Source organism: Barbus barbus, assembly GCF_936440315.1.
Source record: "Barbus barbus genome assembly, chromosome: 5".
In the NCBI taxonomy this organism is placed as follows: domain Eukaryota; kingdom Metazoa; phylum Chordata; class Actinopteri; order Cypriniformes; family Cyprinidae; genus Barbus; species Barbus barbus.
Genome location: NC_136733.1, coordinates 33,979,358 through 33,997,829, shown reverse-complemented (window position 1 = coordinate 33,997,829; position 18,472 = coordinate 33,979,358). Strand labels below are relative to the sequence as shown.

The 18,472-nt window shown below is 38.2% G+C and overlaps 2 protein-coding genes across 2 annotated transcripts in view; both read left to right on the top strand.

The window, feature by feature from the left end:
* The first annotated feature begins 586 nt into the window (after positions 1 to 586).
* On the top strand, positions 587 to 12,579 carry LOC306869845 (neutrophil cytosol factor 2-like). Its single transcript, XM_079416771.1, has 18 exons — positions 587 to 761; positions 1,110 to 1,189; positions 1,713 to 1,887; positions 2,106 to 2,285; positions 3,040 to 3,122; positions 3,342 to 3,450; positions 4,540 to 4,677; positions 4,897 to 5,004; positions 5,375 to 5,434; positions 5,539 to 5,576; positions 5,702 to 5,840; positions 6,071 to 6,139; positions 6,639 to 6,717; positions 7,041 to 7,120; positions 8,227 to 8,381; positions 8,528 to 8,633; positions 9,309 to 9,432; positions 9,526 to 12,579. The coding sequence occupies exons 4-18, from the start codon at positions 2,112 to 2,114 to the stop codon at positions 9,630 to 9,632; spliced, it is 1,569 nt and encodes a 522-aa protein (XP_079272897.1). The 5' UTR covers positions 587 to 761; positions 1,110 to 1,189; positions 1,713 to 1,887; positions 2,106 to 2,111; the 3' UTR covers positions 9,633 to 12,579.
* Positions 12,580 to 13,869: 1,290 nt separating this feature from the next.
* LOC306870126 (whirlin-like) overlaps positions 13,870 to 18,472 on the top strand; it is a gene marked incomplete at both ends in the record, with an annotated part of 61,459 nt that continues 56,856 nt past the window's right edge. Inside the window, one exon of the mRNA XM_079417207.1 lies at positions 13,870 to 14,598. Within this exon, the coding sequence (XP_079273333.1) occupies positions 13,870 to 14,598 (729 nt within the window). The remainder of the gene's footprint in view (positions 14,599 to 18,472) is intronic.

Genomic DNA, 18,472 nt, shown 5'->3' with positions numbered 1-18,472 from the left:
ATGATTTATACCAGCTTATGAAAGTGATCTGAATGTTGTATTAAGTTGACATCCAGCCAGAGTTGTTGGCAGTAATCGCATGCAAGTGAAGATGGATGAACCCAGCAACTAGACAATTAGTATCAATCAGAATCCATGATGACCACATTATATTAAAAGTCTGTAAGATTGACACTTGATTTATTCCATAAAAAAATGATTATCTAAATAGGTTATGCAGCTTAATACTGTAAAGGGTCTGTATGAAAAAGGTCCAAAATAAACCTATGCTATACGAATTAACAAAAAAGTGATTGCAGTAAAAATAATTGTAATCTTTTAATAAACATGATTTACGAGATGAAGATGACATGAAAAGTTAATTTATTTTTATTTTTTTGAAAGTCCGTATATGAGCATTAGTGGGACTGAAGTTGTCCGAATAAACGCGAAATACACGTCCTTGTTGTCATGTGGTGAATTTGGCCAATCGTGAAACAGCTGTGTCGTCATCAGCGCTCCCGCAGTCGCTCTGGAGAAATTGCGCCGGCTGAGTCAGCCGGCTGCTCTCGAAACGCTATCGCGGTACTTTGATGCCACACGTGACAGTGACGTGTGGTCGGCGCCGGTTCAAGTCGGACTAAATTTCTAACCGGCATGCACTACTTCAAGTCAGCCGCCGATCGGTCTGCTAAGTGCTGCATGAAGTCGAACGCACCTAAGGTTTACGAGTTGTCTATAAACGTTACAGACGAGCGTTTATCCCTGTTGGGTAAAGATCGGTATGTGATTTACACTGTGGTTATGTTAAAGGTCATCTAAGCAATCACCAGCAGCTTCGCAGTTTAACAATAATTACCCAATAGTTTCAGAATAAAAGCCAGGAACCATTTCAAAGTAAAAGTCTTCATGACTTAAAATAACTGACATTGGACATTGTTTAGCAGCTTACTTTTCTAACAATCAGCTAACTCATACAGTCAATGGCCAATAAACGAGAATGAGAAGGAGAACACGTAGGCTTTTGTAGTATTTGTAGTATTTCTGTGTGCAACACGTATTGTAATAGAACAAAATGTAATGCACTGTACATGAACAAAGCGATGTATTGTACATTCTTCTGTTTTTAGACTACAAACCATAGATGAGCGGAGGAGTCTTTGATGGATTGTTTACCAAACATCTGTAGCGCCATCTGCTGTACATATAGGTAACTTGAAGGTTGAATTAGAGTAGATTTGCACTCCTAGATATTTGACTTGTATATCAGATAGTTTATTATGATGTTCACATATGTCTTAATATATCTAGGCCTACATGTGGACAGATGTGTGCTACAAATGTGTCAAAACAGCACAATGCATCTCCATTTCCTTTTTTGTTTGTTTGTTTGTTTTAAGGTATTGTGAAATTAAATGTAATTATAACATTATTTGGGGAAAATCTAAAGCTGTAAACTTATGTAAAAATGTTAATATAGCAATGCTGGGATTTCCTCCCTCCAGTCTTTTTCTTGACTGTTTCCCTATTAAAATAAAGTGCTTCCTGGTTTTGGCCAGACAACCTTTATAGATTCTTTTTTTAGTGTGCTGTATATGTTATTGTGTAAGTGTGCACGTTGTCTTTCTTCAATTTCCTTACGCAACACCTTTTTGTTTAATTGAGCCATTGTGTACGTGCCCTACCTGCTGCTCAACATGTCTCTGTCTCTCTCTTCTGGGAATGTCCTGAAGGCATGGCAAGTGGGAGGAACCTCAGTCGTGTGTCACACTACAAAAATCACTTCCCTGAGAGTTCACGAAGGACTCTGGCTTACACCTGTTCAGGAGCCACGCTCATATTCATGATTGATCACTTCTAGAAAGCAGTTCGAGTTTCTGACTTATCTCTGTCAGTTTCTGAGCAGTGGTAAGTGTCCATTATTGTACTATTAGGTTTTGCTTTTATGGTGTTATTGTCTTACAAGAACCTACATAGCTCACAGTCTCACCTGTGTTTGTGGGCAGCTGTCACATTCACTCTTTCTGTTCTTATGTAATTAGTGACCAAAATATGGTGTTTTCTCAGTCCATCTTGGTATATAGTGATTCTAAAATATCAGTTGATTATTTTTTATTTTATTTTAGAAGGCCATGCTGTACATAGAGATGATTAAGCTGTGGGATGAGGCCGTGAGAGCAATAGACAGCCGGGACTGGCAGGGTGCTCTCACTAAACTCAACCAGATCACAGAACACAGCTGTCGCACTATGTTTGTGGTTGCTTCGACACACATTGCCCTGGGTCAAGTGGACTCGGCCATCAAGGTACAATCACAAATTTTGCAATTACATGTGTAAGACATGGTAGAAATGTAGGATATCTGTAGCAATAATTCAATGCCGTTATCATTGTCTTTGGTTGTTAAACAGTATTTTTGAGAGCTATGGTTCAATTTTATGCCTTTTGATCTTTTAGATGCCACAGATGCATATCATCCTTGTGCCATCCTAAAATTTAAAAGGCAGCTGAATGTATGAAGTCCTAATTTATACTGTGAAGATGATTATTATAAATGTATAGACTATTATTTGGAAAATATTACATTTTTATTGTTACATTATTTTTTTCTGCTTACAATAGTATTCTAATGTTGTCATATCAATTTATCTTAATACTTTTTTATTTTAATCAAATTTATTTATTTATACGTTTCAGACTTGTTTCTTTTTTTTTAAGTTGAGGAGGTTAATTAAATATCTTGATTTAAAAAAAAAAAGTATTTTAGATTATTTTTATGCTATATTTGTATTTTCCCAACAAATTATTTAAAATATTTTATTTATGTTTTTTTACACAGTTTTTTTTCCCCTTTTCCATGGTTCCCCAGTACTTCCTTGTGCCCCCCTGGGGGTCCCCTTAACCCAATTTAAAAACCCTTTGCTTAGTCAATAATGTAGTTATTTAAAGGTAGTTAAAAAATAGAATCTGGAAATATAAACTGTAATTGTTATGTATTTGTTTGATAAAAAGGATACGTCTTATGAGATGTCTTTGACAATGACAAATGATGCCTTTTAGGCTCTCGACCAGGTAATCGCAAAGGATTCATGTCTTGCTGTGGGATTTTTTCAGAGGTCTGCTGTTCATATGATGGCAAACAGGTGAGGATACTGTAGCTTTCTATGAATGAGCTGTCTAGTCTGTCTGGTACGCTACAGCGTTACGCAACACAAACATCTTAAACATTGACTACTTTTGTTTAAAGTTGATGTTCTGGACAGCTGATTTACTTTGATCTGACACTGCCTCTTTGTTCTCTTGCTCTCTCCCTTTCTCATTCTCTTTCCCTTTCTGTCTGTGTCACTTTTTCCTAACACCAGGCTGGAGGAGGCATTGTCTGATTGTATATGGGCTCAGAAATACATGAGGGAAAACCCTGTTATTGACTACAAACAGCTGGGTCTTCGCTATAAAATGTATAGCTGGCAGGTCAGAACACAAGCATATTTCTCTCTGTATGTGCAAAAAAATTCAAACGAAACCATATATAAAAATATTATTGTTTGAATTTATTGCACACTTTTTTTGAGAGGTGGGAAATTGTTGCCAATTTCTGTCTAGTCTTGTGTAAACTCTGCCATTAAACATGAACGTTGGTGGAGTTCACCTGCTCAGATATCCATCACAAGGCCTCTTTGAGGGCTGAGTGAAAAAGCTCCATGGTTATGTAATGTCAAATGCCAGCGTGAAAGAAGATAAGACATATTCAGCATTCCTCAGTTGCCAGGTTAAGCTCAGGTTAGCCTGAACAGATGAAACAACCTTTCTATTCCTCATATGCCTATTAGCTGAAAAATAGAAAAGTTTGCTTTGTAGAATTTTCACAGAGCCAAAGAGCTAAATTTGCACCACTAGTCCATTGTTAGACATGAGGAATATGTACTGTGGGTATGCTTTGTGATTTCCTGGAAGAATAATCGAGATACAGCCTCATTACTCACTGTGTGATGGAATGGAGGGTCCTGTTCAAGGAAATGAATAACTTTACAGTTTCCCAAGAGTGCAGTAAAAATAGAATTTTACTTTAACTGTGTACACACACACACACACACACACACACACACACACACACACAAGGCTGCATTTATTTGATAAAAAATACGGTGAAATCAGTTTTATTGTGAAATATTATTACAAAATAAAATTAAAAATTCGAAATAACTGGTTAGTGTCCCATGATCCTTCAGAAATCATTCTAATATGCTGTTTTGCTGCTCAAGAAACATTCATTATTATCACAGTTATTAAAATAGTTGCGATGCTTAATATTTTGGTGGAACATGATCATTTTAAAGGATTTGTCAATGAGCAGAGAGTAAAATAAAAATATTTTATAACATTATAAATGTATTTACTATCTCTTTTGATCGATTTTATGCATCCTTGCTGAATAAAAGTACAAATTTATTTCAGAAATTTTTTTTTGAAAAAAAAAAAAAATTGTATAATATTTTATTGTCCCATTGATATGATGTAATGAACAGTGTGTACAACTTATGTGTTTTTTTTCACTCATAGGTCCTTTATAATGCAGCAGCCGTCCACTCTAGACTGCAGCAATGGGACAAAGCCAGGGAAATTTTAATGGCAGCCTCACAGGAGAGAGGAGCGGGCCGGAACAACTCTATGATAGACATAGCTCTAGAGGCTATTTCTGTAAGACCTATGTGATCATTTTATTAAGAAAATGCTAAGAGGACACTGACTATGTTTTTTGTCTCATAGTGCAAGAGATCCCCCGTTACATTATGATTGCTCTTTTATTGATAATGTATCACTGAACGCAGTAGATTGTGATGATTTCAGCAGTCTGTGTTTTAAGCTGACAACACTCCACTGAACATTGTAATCATGAAATGTCCATTTTGTTCCCAGAGGAGAGAGGTTTTGGAGCCTCTCTTGGTTCCTGAGGGTGAAGTGTTCCGTCCCAGGAAACAGGAGGTAGACCAGCTTAAACCGAGGGACTTCTTGGGTGAAGCTAAGGTGACTCGCATCTTCACACTGTACAGTTGCTTTAAAAAATGTTTGGAAATTAACTATAAGATGCAAAATTCAATAATATTAAAGTATATGACATTCAACCACAAAATAAGTGATAAAATTGAAAACTGGACAAACCTAAATGTGCCCAAAGTCAAATATTACAAATAGTATGCAAACTATGCATTCATAAAAAAGGCAAACTGTTAATGTTTCAAGAAACCTTTTTGACTCCCTGGAAGAGTCCTACAGGGTCCTGAGCCTCTGGTTGAGGACAGTTGAAAATGTAGAAATATCTTAAAATCCAAGCACATTTTAAGTACATAAACACTATGCACCAACGTTTACTGAAATTAAACTCTTTTTCTCTCAGGTCATCACTTCTTTGATTCCAAATGATGACTTCAGAGGTTTTGATCCTCTCAGACCACAGGTACAGTAACTACCTGTGAAACTACACCCGTCAAATTTTGTCCTACTATTTTCCCCATCTTTTGGTTTCTAACTAGTCTGTACTGATTATGTATGTCTCTGCAGAAACCAGGGTACTATGAGCCAAAGGTAGAAGATGGCCAGTACGTATTCAATATTCAAGAAATATTAAGACCAGCATAATACATAATATATTGTACTAAATTTATGCCAACTTTAAGCACAAAAAAGTATTTCTAATTAAGCTGAATATGTTATTCCTGCATAGGGACTCTCATTACATGATAATGAAGAGTGCATATGTGGCAAAAGGGGCAGGGGAGCTCACGGTGCCTGCAGGAGCAGAAGTGTTTTTGTACAGTGATGATGACAAAGATGGACTGGCAGTCGTCATTTATGATGGAAAGGTGGGATACTCTTTCTTTCCAGAATGTGATGGACTGCTACAGAGGATTTGTTTTGATTTGGAGGCACATTGAATGTTTTTTCGACTTTATAGTTTTGCTTTCTAATTATATTTCTGAAATTCATAAAAGCAGTTGAAGTGGCATCGTCAATGTGATATGATATTAAACATTTGACAGAATATAGAATAATGACTGGGATATTTCTCTTTTTTTAACTTTCCAAATATCAGAGAGGTCTGGTTCCCAGTTTCCTGCTTGAACCGATGGGCAAGAAAAACAAGGGTAAAAACAAGCGAATTGTAAGTGTCCTTTTGTTTGTTTTTTAACTTTCTTTTATGCCCTCTTTCATTTCCCACAGAGTGTTCTTTATGGTTTTTAATAGTGTCTTGATATTTGCCAAGTCTTACCCAGCTTTTTTCTTAGATTCAGTATGTTGAGCTTTATGAATGCAGACCGCTTTAAAAGCTTTTTAATTCTCATCAAAAATTGTGCTTACACACTTTTCAAACCACAGAGATTTGGCAAAGACCGTGCTTTGCCTCAGCACACTGTTACTTTTAGTATCGTTGTAAGTAAAAAAAAAAAAAGCAGTCATAAAAATAAAACAGGTTTAAAAGTTTATAGCCTCTTGTTACCACTTTTGCCAGATATGTGATGATTAATTGAGCAAAAAAGAAGGATCTACATTTCCTTGCTTGGCATACTGTATTAGCAGTGACCTTATTCTTTAGCCTCTGATGTTCAATATCTGAATTAAAGTAGCATATTTAGTGATTTTCTCTGCATATTTCTTTGAAGGAACTCGCCAATGGCATCCCACATCCACCAGCCCTAAAACCCCCAAATCGACCCCAAGCTCCATCTCAGCGTTCACTAGGTACAGAAAATAATTCAGATAAAACAGACACCTTCAAACTGAAACTGTTCGTTAATGACTAAAGTTGTTGTTGTGTGTGTTCTATTTTCATAAATACATATTATTACAAAAAATGAAAGAAAATATAATCTCTAAAATTTCTATTTTATAATATTTGATCGATTTCATTATTAAAAACACTGGGATTGTTTAAAAACAGCATGTATGATGCACATATGGGCAGTTATCATTTCCTGTCTCTCCTATAACCGTCCTAAAAATAAAAAGCAAAAATGACTGTACCGGTATTGTGAAGAATGTAAGTTTCACCCTCTCTCCTGTAGAGTTGCAGCCCTCCTATGCCGGTGCTACCCACACAACCCCTCCTACAACCGGCAACTCCACCCGCGTCCCTACACAGCAGGTGAGTAACGAAACACTCTTGAAAATGATGAAAGAATGCTGACCTTGTGGCAGGACAAAGCAGTGATCCCTTTAGAATGGAAACTCCAAAGTTTTATTTCACCCACACAATCAGTTTTTGCCTGGATTTTTCACTATTAATTAAAAGCTTTAAGTCAGTTAACCTTTATTTATATAGCCCTTAATACAGTTGAGATTGTTTCAAAGCAGCTGCACAGTATTAAACAGGGAAGTAACAGAATCAGTGATGCCAAGTTATCAAAATCCAAATTCTGCTGTAAAGCAGCATTATTCAGCATTATTTACAAAAAAAAAAAAGTTTAATTTCCTTAACAAATGTAAACAATTTTCATTAAGTGTAAATGAATAGTATCATTATTCCGCTCAGTTCAGTTAATTTTTTTTTTTCAATAATCAATTATATTGCTGAATATTAAGTGTCTTTTAAACAATAAACTTCAATTATTCAAATGATTTGTTCATTAAATTAAAGGGAACAGATTTGTGGTCTGTTTTAGACCTGGTCTGTTTACATATTTGGTTGCATCCTCTGTGCTTATATCTTATATATTTCTACAAATTCATTTTATCTTCCTGTTCAATTTTTCAAGCCTGAAACCTAGCATTTCTGACAGTATCATGTACTGTAGATGGAAATAGAAGCAAAGCATGATTAATGCAGGGGCCGTCATGGTTGATCTTTTGTGTGAGATGAGATCTTTTGAATGAGTTTTGTGACTCCGACATGAAGTGGAGTGGAGTGTTGAGGCAGCAGGCCTTTGATTTGGCCTGATTCAGTCAGAAATACACCCAAGGGAGCAAAAGAAAGCTGATAAAAATTTGAAAAGGGGACTATTTGAGGCCACTGTCTGGCAGAGAAACCTGATTACCTGACAAAACTTATATCTAAATATGAAAATACCTTGTGCGAAGGGGTATTTGAAATGGGGGGGGGGGGGGGGGGGGTACTTTCATTTTTCTTTCATTTTTCAAATTCTTGTGTTGTAACTTCATATTCGCTTGGCTTACACTTCCAGTGAATTGATAATATGTAGCTCTCGGTTTTCTCAGCCGTAAACAGATATGCCCCCCACCCCAATTTCTCAGGTCCAAACTTCACCTCAGGAGCCTGGATCAGTCATAGTCAAGGTGCGCTATACATACACCATGGCTCTGAGAGTCCCTTTAGAAACTTCTTTCCGGGATCTGCAAGACAAAATCACTGAGAAATTAGGACAGCCAGCAATGAACATTCGCCTCAGGTAATATTGCAGACCTGCAGTCTGGTTGACCTGCTTTTAGTTGCCATAAATTCCAAGCTTTAAAGTATGTTAGAACTCTGGTCACATTTTTGCATTGTACAAACCCCTACACCATCTCTAACACATACTACTACTTCCTCTCACAGACACAGAAGGAATGGCACCAGAGCACTAACACCACTAAATGGTGATGATAGACTGGATAGTCTGGAGGGTGTGGCTGAATACGGACGTGCCCAAATTTGGTGTCAGGTAAACTAATTGCCATTTTTGACTGACAGCTCTCTGTGACTTAAAGGAATAGTTCACACAAAAATGAAAATTGTCATCCTCACCCTTATGTCGTTCCAAACCTGTATAAGTTTCTTTCTTGTGTTGAACACAAAAGAAGATATTTTGAAGAATTTTGAAGAACCAAACAGTTGGTGTCCCCATTGACTTCCATAGTAGGGAAAGAAATACAATGGAAATCAATGGGGACCGTCGACTGTTTGATTACCAGCGTTCTTCAAAAAAATGTTCAACATAAGAAAGAAACTCGTACAGGTTTGGAATGACATGAGGGTGAGTAAATGATGACAAAATGTTCATTTTTGAGTCTACTATACTTTTAATATAATTTTTGTACCACTACTGTCACCAAACAGAATTGCAAAATTCTAGTTTGGTTTGCTCATCTTGCCAAAAATGTCTGCTAGTGTTGCTTGTCTGTTTTTTCAAACAGAGCATTGTTTTGATGGCAACACTCAGTCACAGTGTTTACACTTTTGAGGAAATCAACCTATAAATGCTTGACCTATTTATTAAACTGTGAGGGACAAAAAGACACCAATCTCCATGAACTTTGTTCTTTTATAAACAAATGTTACACCAATTTAGCAATTTTTTATATTTGGCAACTTCCTGTTTTTTCCATCTTATCCCAAGAACGAGGACCCTCTGACCAACAGGGCCATTCTCTATCAGATGGTGGCACTGTATGACTACAATGCACAAGGCCCAGAGGATTTGGAATTCAGTGAAGGCGACACAATTGACATTCTCAGTGAAGGTACATAAACACGGGTATCTTTTTGTTATTAATTTTGTTATAAATGTTACACACAAGTGATGGGGATAGACAAGTATTTTTTCCATTTTGCAGTGAATGATGAGTGGTTAGAAGGACACGTTGCTGGAAATATTGGCATCTTCCCTCAAAGTTTTGCTCATCGGGATACAGACAGCATCAGTGGGGCATCAACAGATTGACACCGCCTCTAAACATCAACAGTGGCTGTATTACCCTTCAGTGAATAAGAACTTTCTCATGTGCAGCGACAGTCTTGAGGGGCCCATCTGTTAAAAATTACAGTATATCTCTTCATGCCAAAATGTGCCTTCACCTAACTGCTGTCTTTGAGCATACATTTTAAAACAAGAAATCAAAATAATTCCTCCTCTACATATTTTTTTTCTTGTTCCAAAGGTGAATTTTCCTTGATTTATTTTTCCATTTACTTAATGAGATTACAACAGTCTTTAAGTGCTTTTAAATGGAAAATAATATAATTTGGGAATTAAGATGTCTAAAATATATTATGTGTAATGGTCCCGGAACATCCAAATTCTGTCTAAATTAGATGCCAACTGGAAACTCCTGGCTCGCTTTACAGAGTGAGTTCATTTAATATTAATAGAAAAGTGAGAATTTCAGGTACTTTTTGAGATCACAAAACAGGGCAGCTAGAGGCCAAATCCAAAGTTTTAAATAGTGCCACCCACCTCTTCTTAACCTGCAGCTGACATGCTATCTATCATATACAAACTGAACAGCAGTGCAGCAAAAATAGATGATTTAACTTGCATCACACCTATACAGTACACACCGTTGGCAGATTTTATTTCCAACTTGGTCAGATATAATAAAATGGCTTTTAAACCACCCCGTCCTGTAGTGAGAGCTGAATACACCTCAGTGAGGTATCCGTAATGCAGTGTTTAATGGCGTGGTGTGTTCTGTCAGACTGAGCACTGGGGCATGGCACTGCAGCATACGATCCCTCTGCTCTTTTATATTGCTGTAATTATGGGGTTGGCAGAGCCCAGCATGACGCACATTTCCCTCCATTCCCATTAAACATTCTGCTATTAATCAAAGCCATACCGCATTCTGACCCAACGTTTACTGATCAGTTCTTCCCCTCCTACCTTCTGTCCCTGGATTTTTATTTGTCAAAGAGTGAAATTTGGCGTTGTGTTTATGAGCTGTTGTATGAGTGTCAGGGAGTTATACAGTTTAACATGTTTCAGCGTCAAAACAAGCTTCTGTCAGTTGTAACTGAACTGTATTTGGGTCTTTGTGTAGCACAGCCAACGGCTGCAATTTAATGGCCTTGACTGCGCAACCCATCATAAAAGTTAGTCGTTTATTCAGTACATCACTTGCTCTGTACTCAAAAGATAATGTGGGACTCTTTATCAAGAAAGCAGACAGCAGAAAACAGCCAACTATGGTGCAGGGGGAAATCTGGAGGCTCAATTTTAAGCCAAGAGAACAGGTTAAACCAACCCAACCACACAGCTTCATTAAATCACTCTCACAAACATGCGTATACGAGTAGGGAGAAAGAAAGGACAAGGGAAGATATTTGATATTTTAGCACTTAATTGAATTTCTGGCATACAGTTTGGAGCACTTTTGAGTGTGTGTGTGTGTGCCTTTGGTAAGTGAGTCATAGTTATGTGTGACTTACAGCTGGAGTGTATTCACTTCTACAGTGCATAAAGATCAATGAGTATCTCTATTGTCTCATTTGGGCCCATTAATTGTTCATTAATTTCTGCCACCATGCGTTGATGCCAAGAGCGGTAATTGCAAATTAGCAATGACTCTGAATCTTTTGCTGCAATGTCACCGTCTTAAAGGGCTGTGGGTTGGACACCTGGAAGAAAGAAGAAAGTTCAGTTGAGAGGGTCTATAGATGTTTAGTCTCATTAGCATTTTAAATCAGTCATTTAACTAATGAGGCTGTTGTCATTTATTTTAATGTTTAGTACATGTTCACGTTTTTTATTATGCTGCACTCTATTTTGTTTCATTTGTATTATTGATATTTTTTATTATTTTATTTAGCACCGATGTATGCAGTCTCCCCGGCAAAACAAATGCACTTTGTTGCTGTCGTGCCAGTAAAATGAACTGGGTCAATGCAGAAACGGATGAGGTTAAATATACAGCCTTAAAGGGAGCAACAGTCTGTCCATATGAGTTCATTAACAGCCCTCTCGTGAGACTCTTTGTGTACTGTAGGTTGTGGATGTCTGCTGACAGGCCTTTCTAATTCCTCTTTATGAGCTTAGAGGATGACACGTGTGTTTTAACTGAGCTTCCACGGCAGCTGAAATCCACAGACTGGCCTAAAACCTTGCTGGTTGCCTTTTAAGCACATCAGACAGACTACATAATATTAATATTTAAAACAATTCATGGACTGCCATGAATGTGCAGTATGGATTATGCCGCTTTTCTCAGCAGACGCAGTATTAGACACACAACTAGGTTCTCACAACACCAATCTGATTTGAGCAGAGCTGTGTTTTAGATGTGATATTACTCTCTTTGCCCAGGCAGACACAAAGGATTAGAGAGCTTCAGGTATAAATGGAGCGCACTTAAATAAAGCACACACACATAAATGTGTCCAAGCACTGCCCTCGTTTTGTAAATCTGTTCAAAACAGCTTTCACTGCCCCGTCTTAACTTGGGATAAGAAATCAGCTGTACGATTGAAATGTAAGGGCTTTTAGAATTTAACTTGCACTGAGATATTTCTTTTTAAAGTGTTCCAAAGGCAAATGTCAATCATAATCAGGTTTGGTTTTCATTAGTCATTACTGAAAAATGTATTTAGGTCACTACTATTCTGGAAGTTTTTCTGTATTTAATGGCTCTCTGGAACACTTGATTCTGATTGGTCAGTTGTGGCTTTGCTCGGTCAAATATTTTTGATCTCTAAATGGGATGTTCCACCATTGCCATACTGGCACATTTTTTATGTTTGATTGCAGACTGATACATTAATGTTTTTAAATTAAATATTAAATCATAAGTATGTGTGCAGTGTTTGTCTTCCCAGCCAAAATAAATATGTTCAAACAACGTCTGGCTAACGTTACCATTAAATTATTAAATGTTCTATGAACTTTCAAAACGTTCAGTTTGTCTTGGTTATGGGAACATTCTGTTTTATTATTTCACAGATATTATGGAAATGTTACTTTTGATGATCACGAATGGCCAACTTAAATGTTTCAAATATGTTTCAAACATTCCATAAACAACGTAAATAATACAAATATCAATTTTGCGCTAAAGTTTTAAGAACTTTATATAAGAGCAGTTAACTTTGAATGAACATTCTATTAACGTTACTGCAAGAATGATCACCTTTGAGAACTTTGACAGAATGTTAGCCAACTTTCTGAGAACGTCCTGTTAGCTGGGTTGTTGCTAGGCCAGGCTATTTTTCTGAGCAGAATCTATAAACGCTAATCTACAAGATAATGACTTATTACAAATCAAATCAACATTTCATGGGACATGACAGCCAGTCATAATGTTATCGTCCTATCGTAGTTTATTTTTCAACAATGACAGGCTGGATGCACATTATCCTTAAAAAAAATGAATTAATGAATAAATAACCATTTAGAGGATCTGATTATGGCAAATACGTGTAAAGATGAAATCAGGTGGATGTGGTTTCGACTGTGAATGTGGTTTCCCTTTGAGAACTTTTACGTTAAGTGCGCAATGCTCTTTGGAAACTACTTATCTTTCAATTGACTAACGTCAATAACCCGGTGGGCCTTGAACATTAAAAATAGCTCACGCACAGGAAAAATGTGGTTTAGTTTGTCCAAATGCGTTCCTCACAGTTGTTTGTTCCTAAGCAACAGAGGCGCCTCGCGCGTGCGTCATTTCCTCCAGAGCGCAGTGTCTGTATCTCACTACGGACTCTGTAGTGTAGTAGCGACAAGAAATCCGAGCGAGCCACACTGACCAGACGCGCTGCTCTTCTGACCGCAGCTGCCAAACTTCAAACGTTCTTGCTGTGCTTTTGTTTCTTTCTCGGAGCAGGGCGCGTCTCACCACCCGTTTCTCATCGCACAGTGTGTTACCAAAAGGATTAAAGTCACTATAACGGACGTCAAATCCTCGCGGGACTTAATTCGGGTTTGTTGTTTGCCTTTGGAAGAACAGTGTACTTTTTCCACTATTCAAAGTGATTATTAAACCAATTTCAGTAATAATCAAAAGTTTCGAAACTGCATTGCACTAGTTACTCTGCCTTGTTATTTTGAAGACTTAACTCAGCATGGCTGGTCTCATCACAGGTTTAACGCACGAATCGCGGTCCGCTTCTGTTTTTAGCAAGAGGCAGTGACCGTGCTCTGTTCCTAATGCCTGATGTGAAATCCCCCTGTGGTCTTGAGGTGTCCGAGAATGAGCACGGATCTGGAGCGCGCTTCTCTCAAGTCGGGCGCGAACTCTCTGTGCTCCGGTGGCCGAGCGCTTTCCATTAACGTCAAGAAGTTGCACAACGCGCTCAACGTGCTGCTCAACGACTTCGAAAGGGAGCAGTTCATCCACTGTCTCAACGTTTACCACGCCAAGCGCAATGTCTTTGATCTCGTGCAGACTCTCAAAGTCATTCTCAATACACCCAACAAGCGCCAACTCTTACCCATGCTGCGCCTGGTCATACCCCGCTCGGACCAGCTGCTGTTCGACCAGTACACATCGGAAGGGCTTTATCTGAAGACGGATCTGCTGACAGCCAGTGTCAAGCACGAGTGCTCGGAAGACCTCAGCAGCACGAACGCGCACGCTGGAGCATCTTCCGTGCACTTTCTGCACGAGTCCGAGCAGGCCGGTCCCAGTCACGGATCCGTGCGTCAGGCTCCGGTTTTCAGCACCGCGGCTGAGGGGACAGCTCCAGCGCTGATGCTGGAAGCGCCTGATGAAATCCGCCAAGTTACGCTGAAAAGGAGCAAGAGCCACGAAGGCCTGGGATTCAGCATACGTGGTGGGTCAGAGCATGGAGTTGGCATCTATGTGTCTTTGGTGGAGCCGGGATCATCCGCTGAGAGAGAGGGGCTCAGAGTTGGAGACCAGATCATGCAAGTCAATAACACGGTGTTTGACCGAGTCACTCATGGAGAGGCAGTCAAGGTGATGTGTGATCTCTGTGTTAGTGCGTGTGAGTGAACGTATGTTTTTGGCAGTGTTTTAAACATTTCACATCATGAGAAATCTTTTGTGGATCTGTTGAGTCTGAAATTGTTCACTGAAAAAATGAAAGACATTTTTGGGGGTTCATCAGACTGCCGAACTGATGGAAACTTATCAAAAAGGCTGTTTTCTGATAGTTTACTGCAAAAACTCTAAGACTGGCAATGAGGCTTTATGTAAACCCATTATAAGAGACATGTTTTGATGCACTTGCATATGCGATTGTTGGTCTTTTTACAGTTTCGGACTGTTCTTTTAATCATGGAGAAACTTTTTCAATGAAAACTATAGTGGACATACTGAATAAATAAAGATAGGCCCTTTGTATACCAACTAAAAGTTTAATAGTATTAAAGAAAATTAAGGATGGTTTGACTGCATTGTCCTGTTAAAAATGATTAAATAATAATAAAAAACTATTATTTTTCTATTAATTTCAGATCATTTCTGTTTTATAACTTCAATAAAGCAAAATCTAAATCTCTACTTCTTTGGGTGCACATACTTCTGGTTGGGAATCGCTGCTTTACATGGATCAGTGTGGCAGTGTGAGGAACCCCAGTTTATCTTTTCATTTTTTACAGTGTTGACTCTCCTTTTTTGTACCAAACAGCCCCATTTGCTTTCCCCCCTCCCTCCTCTCATCCTGTAAAGTCCTTTACCAGTGTCACAGCCCTGCAGAAAGATCTTTGGCCAGAGTCCCAGTCAGAGTTACTGGTTTTAGCAGGGCTAAAATCAATCTTTAATGGTTTTTTTGTTTGTTTTTTTGCCCACTCGATTACACAGTACTGTGCACTAACTTTTGGCCTCAACCCCAACCTGGCCCCTGGCAGTGTGACTAAACCATCTCACTTGCTCTCTTCTCTTCACATGGTCCTAATCCTGGCCTTTTTTAACACATTTTCACTCATTCCCTGTGTGTGTCCAAAGGTAATTTCAGGAAATTGGATAATTGACTCGAAACGCCCCATTGGAGCTGGTGTTGGTCTCATGCATTGTGAAAAGAATTGGAAGTACTGGTGTTTTATCAACTGTAACGTCCAGTTAGAAATTTGCCTGTGGTGGAATCTATTATCATCTCTAATTTTAGTTCTGGATTTGAGAGTTAAATCATGGGTTACATAACAATTGAAGCTTGTACAGTTTGCAGAAGAAGAGCAATGACAGGCAGCTACACTCTTACTTTCCTCTCTGCTCGCTCACTCTCTCTCCTTGACTATTTGTGTGGGCAGGCTCATTCTGTGTTTGATTTTTGTTTTATTTTTCAAGAGTTCATGTTAGACTGCTGAGGGAAGTGCGGCATTCTTTTGTATCATCCTTGCTTTGTTGTACTGCCTGTCTTACTCATGTCACAGTCTTGTTTGCCTGTCAGAATTGAATCCACAAACTAAAAAAAGCACAGAGCAAATAACAATGTGAGTCAAATCGTAGCTTGGAAGCTCAGTCCTGTATCAGCTACACTTGGCTTGGCACTATTTAGACAGTTTTTGCTTTCTGCCAATCACACCAGCAGTATCAAGTATAGCTGTTTAATTACATTAATATTGTAGTTTAAATAGCAGAAGTTCAGGGCCTGACACCTATTTGTGAAGCTTTATTGAGTGAGTCAGTCTGTCTTGATTGCAGGTTCCATATGGAGGGATTAAAATTGATTGAGCATGTTTACTCAAAGTGCCAGCCTGTAAGCATTTCTAAATAAAGATGTTTGAGGTGAGAATTTGCCGTCTCACATTGCCTGTGAAGTTTACTATGAAGATGAGGTGTGAATTGAGCTGATTTGACAATATCAGAGTTGTTAACACAATATTTTATGGAAGATGACATGAGCTTTAAGGCATGCTTGCAGCTTATTCTGGACAAGAACAACTCACTGGGCTGACTTACATATTGACCAACCAGGATTGTCACATTTTATTTATACAAAAAAAAACAAAAAACAATCTTTAACACAAAATAATACATTAAAGATTTTAGACATGCACGATTTTAGAGAAATTATTTTTCTGGAAAAATTGTGATTTCAAAATATATGTCTTTTTTTTAAGCTCCAGGTTGCATTAAAAAAATATTTTTACTTTAATATTTTATTATTATTAAAATTTTAATATTGTTTATTTATAATAATAATATTTTTTATTTATAAAATATTTTTTATTTAACAGTGAATTACATAAAAAGTATAAGAAAATAATGCAATAATAAGAACAATTTGTTTTATTTACAGTACAACTACAAAATTATAATACTAATATTTATGGTATTTGTATATGTTTCTCTTCATTTTCAAACCTTAAACCATCAAGCTTGAAGCTTAAACCATTTAGGTTTGGAAAGATGGTTGGTGTTCCCAAATGCAATCTTATTCACAATAGAACATAGAGAACATAACAAATGTTTAAACATATAAATTTTACACTTTTATCCACTAAATGCGCTCATTTCAAATTTGATGTCCGCTACAGGTCTCAAAAAAGTTGGCACAGGGGCAACAAAGGGCTGAAAAAGCAAGAAATTTTGAAAAGATTCAGCTGGGAGAACATCTAGCAACTAATTAAGTTAATTAACATCAGGACTGTAACATGATTAGCTATAAAAGGGATGTCTTAGAGAGGCAGCGTCTCTCAGAAGTAAAGATGGGCAGAGGCTCTCCAATCTGTGAAAGAGTGCGTAAAAAGATTGTGGAATACTTTAAAAACAACGTTCCTCAACGTCAAATTGCAAAGGCTTTGCAAATCTCATCATCTACAGTGCATAATATCATCAAAAGATTCAGAGAAACTGTAGAAATCTCTGTGCGTAAGGGACAAAGCTGAAGACCTTTGTTGGAAGCCCGTGGTCTTCAGGCCCTCAGACGACACTGCATCACTCATCGGCATGATTCTGTCATTGACATTACTAAATGGGCCCAGGAATACTTCCAGAAACCACCATCTGTAAACACAATCCGCCATGCCATCTGCAGATGTCAACTAGGGTTGCAAAAAGTTGGAAAGTTTCCAGTAAATTTTGGAAACTTTCCAGATATTTTGGATACTTTCCGGGATTTTTTGGAATCTTCCTGGGATTTTTGGAAACTTTCCGGAAATTTACCAAAAATGTTCTACCCCTTTGCAACCCTAATGCCAACTAAAGCTCTATCATGCAAAAAGGAGCCATGTGTACATGGTCTAGAAGTGCCGTCGTGTTCTGTGGGCCAAGGCTCATTTAAAATGGACTGTTTCAAAGTGTAAAAGTGTTCTATGGGCAGACGAGTCCAAATTTGACATTCCTGTTGGAAATCACGGACGCCGTGTCCTCCGGGCTAATTTGTGCTCTGCATTTAACCCATCCAACGTGCACACACACAGCAGTTGGGGGTTCAGTTCCTTGCTCAAGGGCACCTCAGTCGTGGTATTGAGGGTGGAGAGAGCGCTGGACATTCACTCCCCCACCTACAATCCCTGCCGGCCCGAGACTCGAGCCCGCAACCTTTGGATTACGAGTCCGACTCTCTAACCATTAGGCCACGACTTCCCCATGGAGACCTTCTAGCGTGTTATCAGCATTCAGTTCAAAAGCCAGCATCTCTGAGGGTATGGGGGTGCATAAGTGCATACGGTATGGGCAGCTTGCATGTTTTGGAAGGCATTATGAATGCTGAAAGGTATATATAAAGGTTTTAGAGCAACATATGCTCCCCTCCAGACGACTGCCTGCAGTCCAGATCTTTCACCTATAGAGAACATTTGGTGCATCATTAAACGAAAAATACATCAAAGATGACCACGAACTCTTCAGCAGCTGGAAATCTATATCAGGCAAGAATGGGACTAAA